This window comes from Populus euphratica, unplaced genomic scaffold (genome assembly GCF_000495115.2).
Source record: "Populus euphratica unplaced genomic scaffold, PopEup_1.0 scaffold89.1, whole genome shotgun sequence".
NCBI lineage: Eukaryota > Viridiplantae > Streptophyta > Magnoliopsida > Malpighiales > Salicaceae > Populus > Populus euphratica.
Genome location: NW_011499970.1, coordinates 282,820 through 301,680, shown reverse-complemented (window position 1 = coordinate 301,680; position 18,861 = coordinate 282,820). Strand labels below are relative to the sequence as shown.

The following is an 18,861-nucleotide window of genomic DNA, read 5'->3' as shown; positions in this document are numbered from 1 at the left end:
GTCAACAAGGAGCTAAAAAGTGGAGCCCATCAGGCTCGAAATTAGGAGCCTGTTCGGCCTACAGGTTGGCAATTGCGGTCTTGGTGTCGGTGTGAGCTCTCAGAACCAACCTTGAGGGGCAATCTCGTATTCGTGTCCATACTTCCTAGCTATTCACAATTGCTGCTTTCTCCACTGGCAAGATCTCTTCCCGCTCAATCGATCAAGCTCATAAATCCACAGCAGAGATGAAGAGGACAATCATTTCAAATCCCAGAAGCACAAAGTTCTCGTGATGACATTTAAAGTTATCCCAAAAAGAGTGAGCTTGACAGTCAAAATTGTCTGGATCATACGCATTGATTTTGACCTGGCTTTTTGTCCGGGACCATGAATGGTGACTTTTGAGCATGTGGGGCTGAGCTAACTTTACGCATCCATCTTCTACTTCTATACAAGTAATGCATGGCTTTTCTGTGCCTGGATTAGGGGCATTGCTCGTGTCCTTCAAGTGCATGAGCACATGTTCTTGACCCCACCCTCCATCAGTGACCTCTTCTGCGATAGATTTCAATTCATCTGTTCAATGCGCTGCTATTGCAGAAGAAGGGCAGGGAGTTCCAATGGTGGATTTCATTTACAGGGCAAGAAGCTACAGATTTTATCTTTATAATTATTGTTTTTATTCAAAGGAATGAATTTCAATTTCCTGCCAGACTTTTCAATGCCTAACTTAAGTAGGTAGCTAGTAACCAGAAAGATCAATCAATTTCTTCCAAGCAGGCCTGCTTGAAATGTCCTCCCACCAAGCAGTCACTTTCCCTTTCTTTCACTGAGTGCCCTCATCCAGCTTTATTGACTATGGTGGCAGGCAGATGGTAAATCAGCAAGACTGAAATTATGACCCGCTAGATATTTGCTTTTCCTTAATGGTTTTCACCAACTTGGAGTCACCTTGCTGCCCCATTCATGGCAGGATTTCAACTTGGAAGACAGTATTGAACACCAATTCTTTGAAACTCTGGGCGTCAACTTTGTTGCATAGTATCGTACTGATTCTTGACCCGTGCCATGCAACGATTGGATCATTTTTTTTTAACTTAAGAAAATATGAAGGCACTGTAGACGTTTTCTTAAAAAAAAAAATCGTAAATGCAAAAACCGATGCATATTGAGTGATATTGTTTTTGCTTTCAAGATGATGGTATATTAAAAGATATATATTTTTTATTTAGATATTAAAATAATATATTAAATTAATTTAAATTATTTTTAATTAATTTGTAAAATTCTTGATTTAAGTTACGAAATAGTAATAATTTTTATAAAAAATAAATCAAATTAAATTATGAAATTAAATTCTCAATCAACACATTATTAAAGGAAAAAAATTAAAAAAAAACATTTTTTTAAAATATGATGTAGGTCAACCCAACAAACCTGCGAGAAAAAAAATTAATTTTTTTTTTTAAAATGTGATGTAGGTCAACCCAACAAACCTGCGAGACTTGTAATTCAAGGTATGAGAACAAGATAACCATATAGAAAAAAAAAAAAAAAATTATGAAACTCAATTCCCAACCTAATGTGAAAGATGAAATAAAAAAATGAACCTAAGAAAAAAAAACTTAAGACAACTTGGGTTAACATGTAAGATCTTATTTTGTATATTTTGTGAAACTATTTTTTATTTAATTATATGGTAACAAAAACATATGCTCTTAAAATTAAGAATTAATCAAATGTTAAAATGTTTGTTTATGATCACGATAACGATATATAAAGCAAACCAAAAATAAATTATGAATTTTAATTCAAAATCTAAAAAATATTGAAGGATGAAATTGAAAAAAAAATAAAAAAATAAAAAAATCCAATGAATTATTAGAAAATAAAAGAAAATCAAAGAGAGAGAAATCTAAATAAAAAACTATCCAAATCAATTCAATTTAATCTTTCAAATCTACACCAGAAGGAAAAATTAAGAAAATGTGAAAAAAAAGATTGATTAAAAAAATATAGTGTGTAAATTATGAAAATTAAGGACCTAACAATGTTTTTTGGTTGTATGGTAGTTATGTATATTGAGGAAAACTTGCAACATCTTGATTGGTGCTCAATTTTACAAAATAAACTTTAATTTTATTTATTTAAAACAATTCAGGCTTGAGGGATCAAATTTAAAACTAAAAACAATGAGATAAAATCAATCCGTTAGTATATTCTAGAGAGTTGAAAAAGAATTATTGCAATACCACTGCAACTGTTAACTCACCAACAAAATTATATATGGTTCTCCTGTCATTGATATGCTAAATTGTATTAAGAGAATTACTAACAGAATAAAATGAATATTTTTTTTACGTGCATGTTTTGTCTGAAAAGCCATTGATAAATTTATTCACGACGGACTCACCAACACACAAAAAAATATCAATGAGTGATTTTTTGACAAATATTTTCTATTCAATATCTTGTTGATAAAATAATTATAGACGGATTATTCGTATAAACACTGATAGAAATTTTTGCCAATAAAACTGATAAATCTAGTGGTGTAAAGAGAATAATGATATACTTTCAAAGCCACCTTGAAAAGTAACATTTGGGTATAGGATGATACAGTACATGTCACTTGATCACTATCGCATGCGTTGAACATATGAACTACTTTTCTTTTAGTAATATTTATATTATTCAATAGACCCAATCATTCTTTATCAACTTGTTTATTACAAAAAAAAAATTAATATAAAAAGATAAAAAAGACCTTGATGTATGTTTAATTTTTTTTCTTTTAAGAATAATATATATAATTTTTAGATTTTTTCTTATAAATCTTATAATAACAAAAGTACCATAATAACAAAAAACATTTTACTCTCAATATTTTTTATTGAAAGGATAAAAAATAGTAACTACACTACTATGATTGATGAATGGTAATCTGTGTCCATGGGGTCTTAGTTAATTCACCATGGATCTTAGTTTTTTTTCCTTTTCTTTTAAAAGAAATTAATGCCCCATGCGCCAAAAAAACAGAACACTTGAAATAATAAAATAATTGTTAACGTTTTTCGTCTTTCACCCTGTTCATCTGCTACTCTTGGGATCGAAAACGCCGGCTTTGTTTGTACAGAAATGATAGGCAGAACATATGTAGCAAAAACGCATGCAAGACATGCATGTTAATGACAGGCAACAATGGCACCAGCATTCAGCAGCTTCAATGCATCCGAAGTCATCATATACATGGCAGAAATATAAGCAATGTGAATTTAGTCATCAAATATCTGTGCAACGAAACAGAATTGATAGCGCCACAGAAAAAGCGAGACTCCATTAATTGAGAAGCCATGGATATGAATCCAGAGCCAGGGAGGACAGCATCATCCTATATATGCAAATAACACAGATAACTTTCATGATAAGAAAAACTTTCATGATAAGAAAACATAAAAGACAGAATACACAGCAAACTTTCAAGATAAGAAGACTTTGCTTGATGCACGAGCTAGTTAGATCAACATTCGAATATAAGAGTGATTTTGTCCTAGTTGGGAGAAAAAAGGGATTGTTGGGGCTCCAGAAACGAGGCACTTGTAAGAGCCATTCTAGTTAACTCCATTAATTTCCAAGTCAATTCTTTAAGCTCTAATCTACAGTATCATTCAAACAAAAGTTTATCATGGAAAATAGACGGGGGAAAATCTCCAAGCAGTACCATATAAATTTGCAAGATCGTTGGATTATGAACATAAACTATCCAACAAAGAAATTAACAATCGAAGAAGCTAAATTACAACCAGGAGGATGCAGGAGTCCAGCCAGAAGGATAAACACACAAATTGACGTGCTATCTAGTGGACTTCATGCAACTATAAGATCTAGCAGAAAACATCGATATCTAGAAACTTGCTTTTACTCGAGCTATGACTGATCTCCTTCTCTTTATAATAGGTATTCAGAGTCAAAAGAGAAGGCCTGAATTGGGAAGTGAAGGAGCCTCTGGAGTCGAAGAAATCCTTCAGGTAGGACGCTGATCTTGTCTCCTCCTCCTTATTAGCAGCAGAGAGCCCCTCACGGGCAATATCTTTAGACCCATTATCAGTATCCATATCTAGGAAATAAAAAAGATACAGAAGAAACAGTAGCACAACTTTATTTCCACACAGAAAACTATGCTTCTATTTTCCTTTCTCGCACACTATGACTATGGTTTTATCAAAGCCTTGTTGAAGACGAACGACTAACCTGATACATGCACACGCATTCATATACTCTCCTAAACCGACCAAGGATGTGTCCTGCCCTGATTCGGATGGCAGCTAGCTAAGGCCAACTTGGATTTACTCTGTTTTCAATATCCTCCATGTTAAGGAAATTTAATCCTGCTTAAATTGGATACTTGACAACCTTCGCATCCTCATCCGATTAGGATACAGGTTCTCTACGTAGATTGAAACATGCGATACATGCATGTTTACTCTTAATCCTTGACATAGATGTCAAAGTACAAAACAGTCCCTAAACTAAACAAATGGGCTTTCAATATATATAGTGATCGAAAGAATGAGAAACAATTTGGCAGTAATATTTTCTTCTTCTTTTCTTCTTTCATTTAATGACTTTGTCTTGGTTTTTATTCAGATTTTGTAAGCTTTACAAGAAAATAAAAGCAAACGTTTTTATTGTTAGGATGCTGGCATGCAAACCCGACAAGACAAAAGGTAAGGGACAAGATAAAATGATAAACAACACACAAGAATTTACGTGGTTCACCCAATTTGGCTACGTCCACGGGCAAGTATAGAAGGATTTTCCTAAATAATGTGGGAATACAGCTTCTCTCAATAATAGGAGAACAACAAAAATCTCTCTATTATTAGGAGAAAAACACCTCACTTACTATCTCACAAATACCTTACAATTTTGTGGGATTACTCTCTTCTCACCCTCTCTTCTTTCTCTCTTGTGGTGTGTCTATAATGCTTGGATGCATTGCCTATTTATAGGCAAACATCCATGCAAAAGACAAGAGTAAGGTAGGTGGCACCGAATTTGTGTCTAACATTGTTGACAAATTTAATGCCTAACATTGTTGATAAAACATTGTTGACAAATTAGGGTGGTTTCACATTTATTCAGATTTTGTAAGCTTTACAGGAAAATAAAAGCAAACGCCACCTTCTCTCTAGAGACAAAACAAAAAAAATATCATACATTCAAAATGCCACACCACATGGTTTTTTTTTCTCCTTGCAACTCTCTATGGCATTTAAACCTTAATGATGGCGATTTTTTTAGCCGTTCAGACAAGGCTTGAAATGGCTAGCATCCTTGTTGTTCGTGCCAGGCCCCAGCATTCTCTCCCTCGTACACTCCAACTCACCTGAAGCTCACCTTGAATTGTCCAGTACCTGCTCTGAGTACAAATCTTAAGGTATTTTTCTGAGTTTCAAGCATGCTCACCTCACACCTCTAACACACATGAATTCTCTATGCAAGTAAAAAACAACAATCTCTCCGTCAATAATATAATAATACAACAACCACCACGAACCAATAATAAATATCAACTTCTCCATTATTGGTATTCGAGTTTCTTTATTCATTATGAGATCTTTCTTTATTATTGCTTCACTCAACACTAGGTATCTATAACTCCACACACGACAATATATTTATACCATCACTTTCCACACGCCATAAGCATAAGGTAAGTTAATATAATCAAGATTTATAAATATTATTGTCACTAAATAAACATTAAATCAACTTCAAGGTAACTCAAGTCATTCAAATAAGAACTTCTTACAGAACACAAGCGTTTGAGTTCTAACAAGAACACTCACTATATATTCTGACTGGGGACTCTTGTTGCAGAAAATACTGATCCTAAACGAAAACCTACAATCAAGCCCGCACATTTTAGCTCAAGACTCGAAACGTGAAAAGACCAATCCAATTTTGAAGTCTTCACGACTCTATGAAATTTCATTCTAATTTTGAATGAATACTTGTTGTATGCTAATTTACATATTATGATTTAGGAAAAAAAACCATTTTTTTCACACTAGGTATAGAATTTTTATTAGGGTATAAATAAAAAAAACGTTAGATTAAATGTTAGAAATGTCTATATTAAAAAGTTTTCAACATTCAGAAAACTCTTGGCTCCTTAATTAAAACCTTATTCTTTTATTTTCCTTCTATCATATCCTTTGTTCCTTTTTACATTTGTTTTGAGAAAGTTATGTTAATAATTCTGGTTTGTTTTTTATTCTCAGAGAATAAAAGATCGAATAAATTTAAGAAATAATATTCCAATTACAATACAAGCACTAGAGAGTAAGTGATAAATTATTTGAAAACTAGAGGATTGATTCCCTCAATTTACATCTTGAAATTCATATTTTACCAACAAGTTTGTAAATTGATTTATTTTACGTACTGGTACATGTGTGTTTATCTGCTTATGTAGAAACCGTTGCAGGGGGGACACCAGTTTTGAGTTTCAGTTCATGTTTTTGTTGAAGGAGATGGCACTCTCGGAGATGGAATTATGAGAGATTTTGCATAAGCAAAAGGCGAAGAAACTATCTTCTTGGTCTTGCTCACATATGCCCTCTTTGTGAAGTTGTTGTACTCGTTAGCCTCTATCTCATCTAGTATCTGGCGATACATCAGCAAGGATGCCGAACTCTGCAACATCCAAAAACTTTGTGTGTTCATATGGAAATGTAAGCAAAAAAGATACTATCAACTATCAAAAGAACAACCTAGTTATGACTCTAAACTTCTCAGTCTGAAATGCTGATCCTTTCATTCGTTTGCCATGATCGCACTGTTACTTCGTGGGATTCCTTAAAAGATGAATTTCTGATATCTCGTTGCTCACGAGAGTTTATAAGAAGAAGCTTTGGATCTATTCACAGCGACAGCAATATCAAAAAGAAAAAAACAGGGCAAAGTCATAACTGAGAACAATTGCCAGGACCTTCCCCGGCTAGGCTTCCCTTGTGTGTGATTGCCTATGTAAGACAAGGAAATGGCTGGTTTGTGTTAATTGGGGTGGTGCGTGTGTTCAAAGCCAAACATTTGACGATTTTCGATCTTCAATTAGTTTCATGATTTCCATTGTCCACTCAAGGCCTAGACAAATCGTTTTTGTCTTGAAATATGGAGAGATGTTATTGATTGTTTACCGGCCATCGACTTGCAGCACTCAGTTCTGTCAATCCTTTCTCTGCCTCGTCAAAGAACATCTTTGCTCTCTTAATTTGATTCTTCATAAAGTTTCTCCATTTTTCTGTCACCTTTGCAGCAAATATGTCATCATCGGAAAGCCCTGCCTGTGTCAGCTCATCTTGTGGTAGATAAACCCTTCCTCTTCTAGCGCTGCAAACAAAGCAACAGGAAAGGAAAGGGTAATGAAAAGAACTGCATGTACAAAAGGATGACTAATATAAACAAAGAAAAATAGGTAGAACAAAAAATTATATGATGAGAATCAGTTCACCGGAGACTACTCGATGGAGCAGCCAGCAAACAGTGAGTGCCAAGTATTTTTTAAGTTTGCGGCGTACAACACTCTGCACTTACTCTTCTCCGACATCCCTGAGTATGTTGGTGAGCTGATTAGCTATCCCCAGTGCCAAGGCAGCATTATAAACACTCTCGGTTGGTGCCTGAGATTCAGGTGCAATACCCATTACCGGAACACTCAATAGTCCAACAGTCCCTGCAACATAATAACAGTAAAGATAGAGCTCATCGAAGTTTTTGTATCTTGATTTCGTCAGATCCATCCTCATTCCTTCAATCATATCTTTGAATGGCTGTGTCATAGGAAAGAGCATCAGATTGTGATTGGCTTCATGTCAAGCGAGAAATGAATTAACATTTCAGTTTTAGGCCATGACTGCAAACAAATAAATAAAATGTTTCCAATAGCTGCTAGAACGAAGTCAGAAAAACATGACTGCAGATACCCAATAAACACAGAAATAGCACTCTAAATTCATGCTGGAAAATGATCTCAGAATTATCTACAGCTACTCAATAGTCCTTTCTGTCTTGAGAGTCATCGTACATCGATAGACAATTAACTTCCGATATCATAAACTGCACAGAGCTGATCAAAATTGATTTCAATCATGAATTAGAAGAAAAACATCAAGGGTATGCATCAGGTGTTCGATGGTGAAACCAGTTCACAGCATACGCGCCTCTTTGAGAAATATTGTCCACAAAATTCTGATTATCAAATTAATTAAAATTTGAAATAAACTCTATGGAAAGAGCTCTCAAGGCTTCACATATATCCTAGACAGGAAAAGATCAGTTCTTATGGTTCTCATAACACATAATTAGCTCCACGATTAGCACCAGGATTTCACAAACTTCAAAAAATAGATTTCTTCCTACTTTAGGCTTGTTTGCTAGTTCATTGTGTGATAATCAAATCACATAAGAACACATGTATGCTATATAGGATTGGAATCACCCTCCTCCAACTTCAAACTTCTCTTAATATTCCAAAGGGAAAAGAGAGAATGATCAATTCTGATAGAGAATCATATCTCACTCACCATATATTGCCCAAATAGCCCTTCGCCTTTTCAGGGTCATGAGCAAAGTTCCTGAGAAAGCAAAAGGCAAATTATAAAATCATCAACAAGTACAGCATATTCTGGATTCAAAACCCCGAAAGAGCCAAGAAATTAAAATTCCATTAACTGAACAACAGGAAGCTAACCCAAGTAAAATGTCTTGGCATACTCAGCACAAACTTCTCCACACCGATCATAAGCTTCACTCAACAAGCTCGAAGTCCCTGGAAGAACAACATCTGGATTCACATCACGATCACCTCTAGACTTCAGTTCTTTCTTAACAAAAGCTGCCTGCTTCATCACCGCATTATAAACCATCTCATCGGATGACAAAACAGCCGTTTCTCCAGCATGGCTTGCTACAATGCTTGATGTTACAGGCAATTTGCTTCCATTACTATAACCACCTAAATACCTCAGATCTGTATTGATAGAACATGACTTCCATTTCTGTTCCTTGCCCTTTTTTCCTCCAACCTTAGAAAACAAGCTCCGATCTCTAGAATTACCAAAATTTGTTGTATCCAAAACCCTGATAAATCCAGCAATCCAAAACCAGTGGAAACCATTGTGCCTGGTATGGCACTACAACCCAAAACAATGCTACATCCATTTCAAAAAACTGATCTTTTTCCAACCAAACTATCTTGGAATCCTCCTAAACAATCCCAAATTCACTTAAAACACCAAAGTTTTCTTCTTTTCAAGATAAACCCACGTCAACTTTTGAAGCATGGATCATAAACAGCAGCTACCTTCTTCCCACACGTAAAAAAGCAAACAACTTTTTTCAAAAGGAACCCATCAGACACCAGCTCTTAAATATATCGAAACAGAATTAAAGAGAAGCTTTGTTTAGGCTACATGTAATTGAAATTTTTTTAAAAACAATTCATAGTCAGACACTATATAATAAGAAGATGATAAAGATTGCATGTGCTATGATAAACTGATGATAAAAAGCCAACCTTTTGCACCACTCACTTAGCAACAAGAGCTTTCTCCAATGAATTGATGAGCCAAGAAGTGTTTTTATAAGTAACGACTTCACATGAATTTGGAAAACTAACAACGACCACTAAGCAAACTCTCCACTCGTCCAAGGACTCCTACAGAAATAGTAGAAACGATCTTGTTTTGTTTAGTTTTTTTTTTCCTGCTACTAACCCGGTACTGACTACAACCTTTTTGGTTAGAAAGCAAGGTATATTTGTCTCTTATGTTATCATCTCGAATTTTAATTTAAGGAATAATTTTTTTTAATGAATATGGAAAACCAAGTAATTATGCTAGATGACTTGCCTAAAACTCTATGAAAAAAAATAAAAGAGATTATTACATGAGCTTGCCTAGCTAATCATGATTTCGTTAACCTAAATATTTAGATCAAATATTTGCCTAATCTTGATTAAGTTCATTTCACTTGGTTTTATTCTTAGTGTTTAAGTTATTCTCGTATCGGTTTTTATTTATTAAAACCAAATTTCATTTTAATTGAAATTTAAAATAACGTGAAATGAAAAAACATAATGTGGCCTTATCTATTATTTTAATAAAAAAAACATCATAAAAATTTAAAATTTAAAAATATTATATTTACAATAGTGTTGAGTCTAGTTACAATGCAAAAACTAACAATAATATTTAACTTGTTTGTCAAAAATTTTATATTTTTAATTTTTCAAAAAAATTATAGTTTTTCTTTGATACTAATAATAGTTTTTTTAGAATTTATTGATGACGATAATGATTTTTACACTTTAAATGAAATTTATGGTTGTTTTTCAATATTGAAATTATTTTAATAATAATAATAGTAATATTTATAACACAAATAATACTATTTTTAATATTAATACTTTTAATTATAATAAAAGTAATAATATTTATAACAAAAATAATAATATTTTTGATATTAATACTTTTACTTATAATAAAAATAATAATATTTATAATACAAATAATTATATTTAGAAATTCAAGACCTAAGAACCTTGGGTTCTGACATAGTTCAAGGGAATTAGATTTTTACACAGGACCTAAGAGATTGGATCCTGACGAAGAACTAATAATATTGGGTCAGGCGGGGCTCCAGATCCAAGCGATTTGATGTGCGCTTTAGCCACAACCAAGCTTTCTTAGGTGTGACCACCTTTCCTGCCTAAAGTTTCTTGGGTCTCGAAAAGGATACCTGACCCAAAAAAAAAAGTATTGATGATTTAATGGTCCTGCTAGGAACAGGACTCAAGCTGATGGGTCATGCTTACAGTAGGAGTCAAGGTTGATGGGTTTAGCGGTGGTTGGACTCAAAGTTATTTTGAATCATTTTTGGGGTCAGACCTAGTTTAATATATTTTTTTGAGTATGATCCAATTTCTATATATTTAAAAATAAAATTTAAAAAATATTAAAAAAATAAAAAATGTTAATTGGTAATAAAGGAAACAATTCAAAAAATTCAAAAAAAATTCAAAGCATTTTTGAAAACCAAAACCAAACATTTTTAATAAGAAAATTCAACTTTACCTGAAATGAAAAAAAAAAATTATCATTACCCAATTTTGGTATAATATAAAAAAAGTCACATTAATTTTTTTTATATAGTTTCCAAAAAAAATCAATAAGAAAAAAGAATTTTTTTTGAAATAGTAAATAATAAAATTGAAAATATATTGAGATAATATTTTTATTTTTTAAAATTTATTTTTTTATATAATAACATCAAAATAATACAAAAACATCTTAATTTATATGATCACATCAAAATAATACAAAAACATCTTAATATGAAATAAGGAAAATTATTAATATGAAGTGAAGAAAAAAATAAATAATAATAATAATAATAATAATAATTAATTTTACTCTTAATATCAAACCTATGTTTTTTTTCTATAGCAATAATAATTATTTTAATTTTAATAATATTAATAATAATATTTAAATTCTCTACCGAAGTTCTTATATTTTTCATTCTTCTAAATTTTTTTATTTTTTTTTATGATAGTAATAATTATTTTTTGAAATGTAGTAATGATAATAATAATAACAACAATAGCAATAATAATTCTTAATTTTACTCTTCAAATCAAATTTATTTTTTTAATATTAATAATATTTTCTATGAATGTATTAATTATTATATGAATAATATTAATTATAAAAAAATCATAATAATTATATCACAAATAATAATATTTAGTAAAGTAATAATAATATTAAATTTGTCTAGTCCAACTTTTTACAGGAATAATCTTTTTATAAAATTTATTATTATTAATAATGATGATGATGATGATGATAATAATAATAATTGTTATATATATATATATATATGGTTTTTTTCAAATTTGTTATTTTTCTCTGAGGGGTCTGCAGACCCTAAACGCGGCAGAGAAAACCCAGACGAAAGGGTTTGCACCTCGCTCGCAGTTCTGCACACCCCAGGTGCAGGGTTCTACAGACCCGAGTGAGCAAGTCTATAGCCCCAAGTCGAGTTTTTGCATACCGGAAATGGGTCTGCAGCTATTGTTTGGGTATGCAGCCCTTGGGTGTGATTTAGCACACCGAAGCACAGGGTTCTATAGATGTTTGGGTCTGCAGCTATTGTTTGGGTCTGCAGACCTTAGGGCACGAGCTTGCAAACTCGCTTGCCTGGGTTGCAGCCTCACGCGGGCCACTCCCATCACCATGTGTCTGCAACGTGGAGCTTGTAGTCCCACTTGGCTCGTGGGTGGCCAGGGCTTACCAGCTCCAATGTCATGTGTTTACAGCCTAGGGTTGCACTTTCATTTGGCACACGGCTGCCTAAGGCTTGCCAGTCTCAGTTCCAGGTGTCTGCATCCCAAGGGTTTCAACCTCGTCAAAACTAGAGTTAACCCATGGGAGTAAGTTTATAGCCTCACTAGACCCCACTAAACAGTGAAATTTATAATGAAATCACTTATAATTTAAACTAATTATTGCTATAATGTCAAATAATGCAATCTACAATCAAAATATTCATAATCCATATTAACTCCTGCTATAGTAAAATACTGATATTTTTAGTTATAATTAATTTATATTATGAAAGAAACTTGATTTTCAAAGAATTTAATTTTTTAATTTAAAATTAATTTATTTAGTGTTTTTTAATTGTTTTAATATATTACTATTAAAAAATAAAATAAAAATAATATTTTAATATATTTAAAAAAATACTTTAAAAAATAATTATATGCTCTCCATTATAAACAAAACTAAATCGTAATTAATTATTGGTGATGAAGTTGCTTAAACTTGAAATGGGTCTTTAATTTTTGATGACCGCTCGCATTCTGATCGATTATTATGCAAAACCAAGATTCTTTATAAATTTAAGAACCCTTAGATACTTAATTTAGCACACTAAAATAATAATACTCAGAAAAAGAATAGGTTTAAATTAAAAAAAAGAGTGAATATGTATTTCTGAATGATTTTTTCACAGGTGGTATTAGCATTGTGTTCTCTCAAATTTTAAAATTTTATTTTTGTTTAAAATTACAGGTGGTCTTAGCATTGTGTTCTCTCAAATTTTAAATTTTTTTTTTTTAAATTTTTTTTTTATATTTTCAAATCATTTTAATATATTAATATTAAAAATAATTTTTTTAAATAAAAAAATTCTATTTTAATATATTTGTAAATAAAATTATTTTAAACAATAATAGCTACTACACTTCCAAAATATTTATACAACTTAATTACTAAGAACAAGTTACATGCCTAACAATATAAGAGGCTCACCAGCAATTTTTTAGAGAAATTATGATGAGACATTGGGTTGTCATTGCTAACTCTCTTTCAGTCGAATGAAAACAATAGACAAACAATAGACAAAACAATAGAGAAATCACATGCCCTTGCATACCTATTCTATTTCATATATATATTTTTTAATTTTTTTGGATGAAAATAACCCTTGAATCATTTAAAGAATTAATTTAATATGAAATTTATTTCAAAAGGTCTAAAAAAACCTTGAAAATGCCAGAAAACTACATAGAAAACATAATAAAAAAATTGAACAAACTTGTAAACTCTAAAACATGAAAAAAAAAACTTGTCCATAAAGCCTAGCTAGTAGTAGAAATATGCCTATGAAATGAATAAGTTTTGGAACACACATGGAATTTTTAAAATTCTCACTAACTTCCTATGTTAAATTTTTTAAGGCTTATTTCATATTTTTTTCCTAGATGTTCCTAGGTTTAATGTGTATAAACTTTTTTCTTCAAAATATTCTACTTTCTTGGTTTTCTTAATATTCAATCCTTTTATTTTTTTTTAAATTTTAAGGTAATGAAGGAGAAAATATGAATATACAAAGATATGAGAATGATTTTGTTTTTTGAAATTGCATATAAGGAAATATATCCTATATATATATAATCCCAGAAAAAAGGTGTAATTATATAAATTATAGTGAAAAAAAGAAATGGGGTTTATATATAAATTATCCCCTATGAAATACATTGAAAGTCTCAAATAAGTCATCTGCAAAACATGAAATTTCACTCGAGTTTTTCTCTTCTTTTCTTAAATAGTTAAATTTTAAGCATTTTATAAAAATTTCCAATATAAGTCCAACATTATTCATAACTGGATTTAATATTGGAGTTACGGATAAACTAAATCAATTTAAAATCATATAATTTAATTTTTTAAAAAAATTAAAATAATATTATTTTAACAAAATTACTGAGAGCACCTTGCTTTACCTTTTGCAATTTTCGTGTGAGAAAATTATTTGGTAGTTTCCCATAGGTTTAACAAAATTATTCAAAGCCCACGAATCTGCTTGGGCTTACGCAGTTTTCTTCTCCTGAGAAAATTATTCGATAGTTTCCCGTATGTTTAACAAAATTACAGATCCGTCCTTTATAGCTTTAAACCTATAAATTAGTCCTTTGACTTTTGTACTCTTAAAGTCAGCTATTTTATTTTTCTCTAAACTCTCATTTTTCGTCAAAGAATCATCAAATGATATGTAAGGGTATCGACATTCTCACAAAGAAAAACAATGAAATTAAGCTACAATATTTTTTTTATGGAAAGAATTAGTAGGAAAAGAAAATGAAGGAGGCTAAACGAATTTCAAGAAGGCTAATTTATGTAGAAGGACTAAGTTATAAATATCTTAAAGAACAAGGACTAAACAATGATTTACTCTATTCTAAATTCTCGTGTATGGGCATCCTTCACTTTCTTGCAGAGAAACAGCAGACAAGCAAAGAAAGAGATGGAAGATGCAGGGCAAGACGAAGGTTTTGAAAGATTTCTAAAATGGGCAGCAAACCTTGGAATCTCAGATTGCACCACGAACCTTTCTCTTCACCCTCAAATCCCCAATTCTTGTTTAGGCCATTCCCTCACTGTCTCTCATTTCCCTGATGCGGGAGGGTAAGCGCGCACACACACGCACACTTCACAAGTCTGACATGCACTGTTTATTCTGTTATCTGTTTCTGTTTATAATTTTTGGAATTGGGTTTTGGGTGCAGGAGAGGTTTAGCTGCCGTTAGGGATATAAAGAAAGGAGAGTTGGTTCTTAGAGTTCCAAAATCTGTTTTGATCACAAGAGATAGTTTATTGAAAGATGAGAAACTTTGTTCTTTTTTCAGTAATAATACCTACTGTTCTCTCTCCCCAACCCAGGTATGGTTTTTTGAATTTTTCTTTTATTATTCTTTCCTTTATTTGTGAGTATTTTGGTTAATATTTTGTTTGTAGAGATAAAAGATAGGAACTTTGGCTTTTGATTGTTAAAAAGTTCATTTCTTTAATTCCGTTTTGATTGTTTTTGAGCTCTTGACTTCACTGTATTGATTTGTGTCATACTGAGAGGACAAATTGTTGGAGTGATTCTTTTGATTAGTGTAGAATTTGATGGTTTTATATGAATTTGAGGTTGCTGAGGTTCTGACTTGGAAAGAATGCAATGCAGATATTGGCTGTGTGTTTGTTATACGAAATGGGTAAAGGGAAGAGTTCATGTTGGTACCCTTACTTGATGCATTTGCCGCGCAGTTATGATGTGCTAGCAAGTTTCAGTGAGTTTGAAATGCAAGCTTTGCAAGTTCAGTATCTGATTTTCTTCTATTTGATTGTTGGTTAGGTTTGATATCAATGAGTTCTGGTTTTTGAGATAGGAATGATATCTGAGATATCTGGAGTTATTGTTAGGTGGATGATGCTATCTGGACTGCAGAAAAGGCTGTGTCGAAGGCGAAATCAGAGTGGAAAGAAGCTAATTCACTGATGGATGCACTTAAGCTTAAACCACAACTTCTCACATTCAGGGCTTGGATTTGGGCTTCAGCAACTGTGAGATACTTTTACCTCTTACATTGAAAGTAATTGAAACTATGTGAATCATTGTGTTTTCATACATCAATGCTGTTTTTTCATCAGTGTACATGGTTAGAAAAATTAGACTTACTGGCAGATTCCAGCTCCTGTGTGTGAGTAAATGGTCCGTGAAGGTGACAGAATAGAATGACATTTGCATTGGCCAGAAGCGATACTTTAGATATTCAGTCTTTCTTTAAATACAGCACATTTGTTTCTTGTGAGTGATCACTTGTACTGTGTATGATTGCAGGCTTGTAAGTTATCCCACAAGGATTTCATGTGGATTCATTTAGCTTGTGTATATTCTGTCTTGTGCTTGGTTGTTTCTACCCATGCCTTAATGTTTTTGGAATTGAAGCCTTTCAACTCGATCCCATTTCTAGATATCATCACGGGCATTGCACATACCATGGGATGAAGCTGGGTGTTTATGTCCAGTTGGAGACTTGTTTAATTATGCTGCTCCTGGAGAGGAGTCAAATGACCTTGAAAATGTGGTGCCTTTGATGAATGCCTCTTCTTTGGAAGATACTTCTTTGTTGAATGGGGAAACCACAGATGACTTTATTGGAGATCAACCAGATATAAGTTTGGATCGTTTGACAGATGGTGGCTTCGATGAAAACATGGCTGCATATTGCTTTTATGCCAGGAAAAATTACAAGAAGGGAACTCAGGTATTATGAGCTCCTTGTGAATTAGATTACATGTATAAAATTTGTTAAATTGCCAATGATTTGTTATATCTTGTTTCATGCCTTTGTCTAGAATTGTATCGTGCCTGTCCCAATATTGTTTTACAGCTTTTGTTGTTGTGTAGTTTCATAGATGCAGAGCTGTTGGCTGCTATTATTTTCTTCTTTACTGTGCCTTTTGTTCTGCAGGTTCTCCTAGGCTATGGAACATACACAAATTTGGAGCTTCTTGAACACTATGGGTTTCTCCTTAATGGAAATCCAAATGACAAAGTTTTTATTACCTTGGAACCTAGCATGTATTCCATCATCTCATGGCCCAAGGTATCGATGTACATCCATCAAGATGGGAAGCCATCTTTTGCCTTATTGTCTGCTTTGCGTTTATGGGCAACCCTGCCAAATCAGAGGAGATCCATCAGTCACCTGGTTTACTCTGGCTCTCAACTTTCGGTATACAATGAGATCTCTGTCTTGAAATGGATATCAAAGAACTGCGCCATGGTTTTGAGTAATTTGCCGACAGTAATTGAAGAGGACAGCTTGCTGTTATCCACCATCGACAAAATCAAGAATTATGACAACCCTACAGAGCTTGGGAAGCTGCTGTGCTCTTCTGGTGGTGAGGCACGTGCTTTCTTAGAAGCCAGTGATCTGCAGAAAGGGAAAAATGGTTCTGAGCTCATGTTTTCTGGCAAGACAAAAAGGGTCATAGAGAGGTGGAAACTAGCAGTTCAATGGAGGATCAGCTATAAGAAAACCCTGATTGATTGTATTTCCTATTGTACTGTAACTATCAATTCTCTTTCAAGTCAAATATCTTGGCCATGAGAGCTAAATAATGTATGTAATTCTGGATACCAGAAAGATCATTTAACGCACTTGTTAACGTTCGCTCCTTCATTCATCTTGTTTTAGCCAAAAGTAGTTTTCACCTGGGAAGCATTTGCATGAGCCACCTTCATCTTTTCTGCTATCAGGTTCTGCCATTGTTGGCTCTAGAATATGATTCTTGTACTTTCATTCAAGTTACTAGATGTCAACTTATTCAACATCAGGTCAATTTAGGTTTCTAGTTGAACATTCAAATTCTAACTTTTATAACTATATCATTGTTTAAGCCAGTTCTAGTTGAACATTCAAATTCGAACATTCAATTTCGGTATACTAATATCAAAAGTATTTTCCATGTAAATTTACAGATGTTTTTTAAAATATTTTTTAATGAACATTAGAATTATTCAAAATTATAAGAAAAAATTAATTCTTTTATGAATTTCTTCTTTCTTTTAATGTTCATTCAGTTGGAAGATTTAATATCAAACTGCAATCCAGAGCATGTTTATCATATCAAGTATTCACTGCAACTAACAGGAAAATTGTTATTACGTCAAGATTTCAGCAGCTGTGGAACCTAATTAACACCAATAATAATGTATCAAAAATTAAAAAACAGAAAGCGGTTGAGATTTTATTTATTTATTTAATTTCTAATAAATTAGGAAGATGGATCAGAATCCTGGCTTGGTTCTCAAAAGAGAAAAATCGCTCAGTTTATTCAGCTTCGATCATTTGGGGAAATAATCATCATCTCCATCTCTTCAATTCCATTATTTTTTCTCCAAACTCTATCATTTAACATTATCAAAAGTAATTTTTTTAAATAAATAAATTAAAAAAAACCAAGTTGAAGATGGATCAGAAATCTGGCTTGGATCTCTCGAAAGAGAAAAATCGCTCAGTTTGTTCACCTTCGATCATCTGGGGAAATAATCATCCCCTCCATCCCCGCCATGATATTTTTTTTTTAAAAAAACAAATCATAAAAACATCTCCAAATATGCATAAAACAGAGGGCATAGTGTAAAAATTTAATGAACTGCTAAATGGGTTTTGCTGAAACGGAAAATAACATATAGCGTCAGCTCATACGCAACGTTTATGCTGTAAAAACCACTGGAATTCAGTAGATGAAGCATTGAAAAATAACTTGGCTGACCTAAGAAAGAAAATATTCAAAGCCGAGCAGGCAAATCAGAAGATAAGAAATTGGAAAACCTACAGAGACGCTTAGTGTTGAGAAGAACGAGCCAATGAAGTATTGAATTGCTTGGGAAGAGGGGTTTATAAAGGCGAAGGAAGGGAGGGTTTGCCGCTGTTTCTAAAACCCTAGAGGAAGTGGGCTTCTGCCA

At 32.6% G+C, this 18,861-nt stretch overlaps 1 protein-coding gene and 1 pseudogene across 1 annotated transcript; one reads left to right on the top strand and one right to left on the bottom strand.

Annotated features, from left to right (window-relative positions):
- Positions 1 to 6,442: 6,442 nt before the first annotated feature.
- LOC105139252 (phytoene synthase 2, chloroplastic-like) lies at positions 6,443 to 9,210 on the bottom strand (annotated as a pseudogene).
- Positions 9,211 to 14,830: 5,620 nt separating this feature from the next.
- Positions 14,831 to 17,572, top strand: SDG40 (SET domain group 40). The gene is made up of 6 exons (XM_011045586.1): positions 14,831 to 15,023; positions 15,125 to 15,278; positions 15,568 to 15,699; positions 15,807 to 15,947; positions 16,358 to 16,651; positions 16,859 to 17,572. Exons 1-6 carry the CDS (start codon positions 14,863 to 14,865, stop codon positions 17,498 to 17,500), a joined length of 1,524 nt encoding a protein of 507 aa, XP_011043888.1. The 5' UTR covers positions 14,831 to 14,862; the 3' UTR covers positions 17,501 to 17,572.
- Positions 17,573 to 18,861: the final 1,289 nt, after the last annotated feature.

What these genes read in the sequence shown, in the direction of transcription:
- SDG40 (XM_011045586.1), top strand. Translation starts at nt 14,863, where the DNA reads ATGGAAGATGCAGGGCAAGACGAAGGTTTTGAAAGATTTCTAAAATGG. An exon ending in TTGAAATGCAAGCTTTGCAA is followed by an intron (nt 15,700 to 15,806) that starts GTTCAGTATCTG and finishes AGTTATTGTTAG; the next exon opens with GTGGATGATGCTATCTGGAC. An exon ending in ATTACAAGAAGGGAACTCAG is followed by an intron (nt 16,652 to 16,858) that starts GTATTATGAGCT and finishes TTTGTTCTGCAG; the next exon opens with GTTCTCCTAGGCTATGGAAC.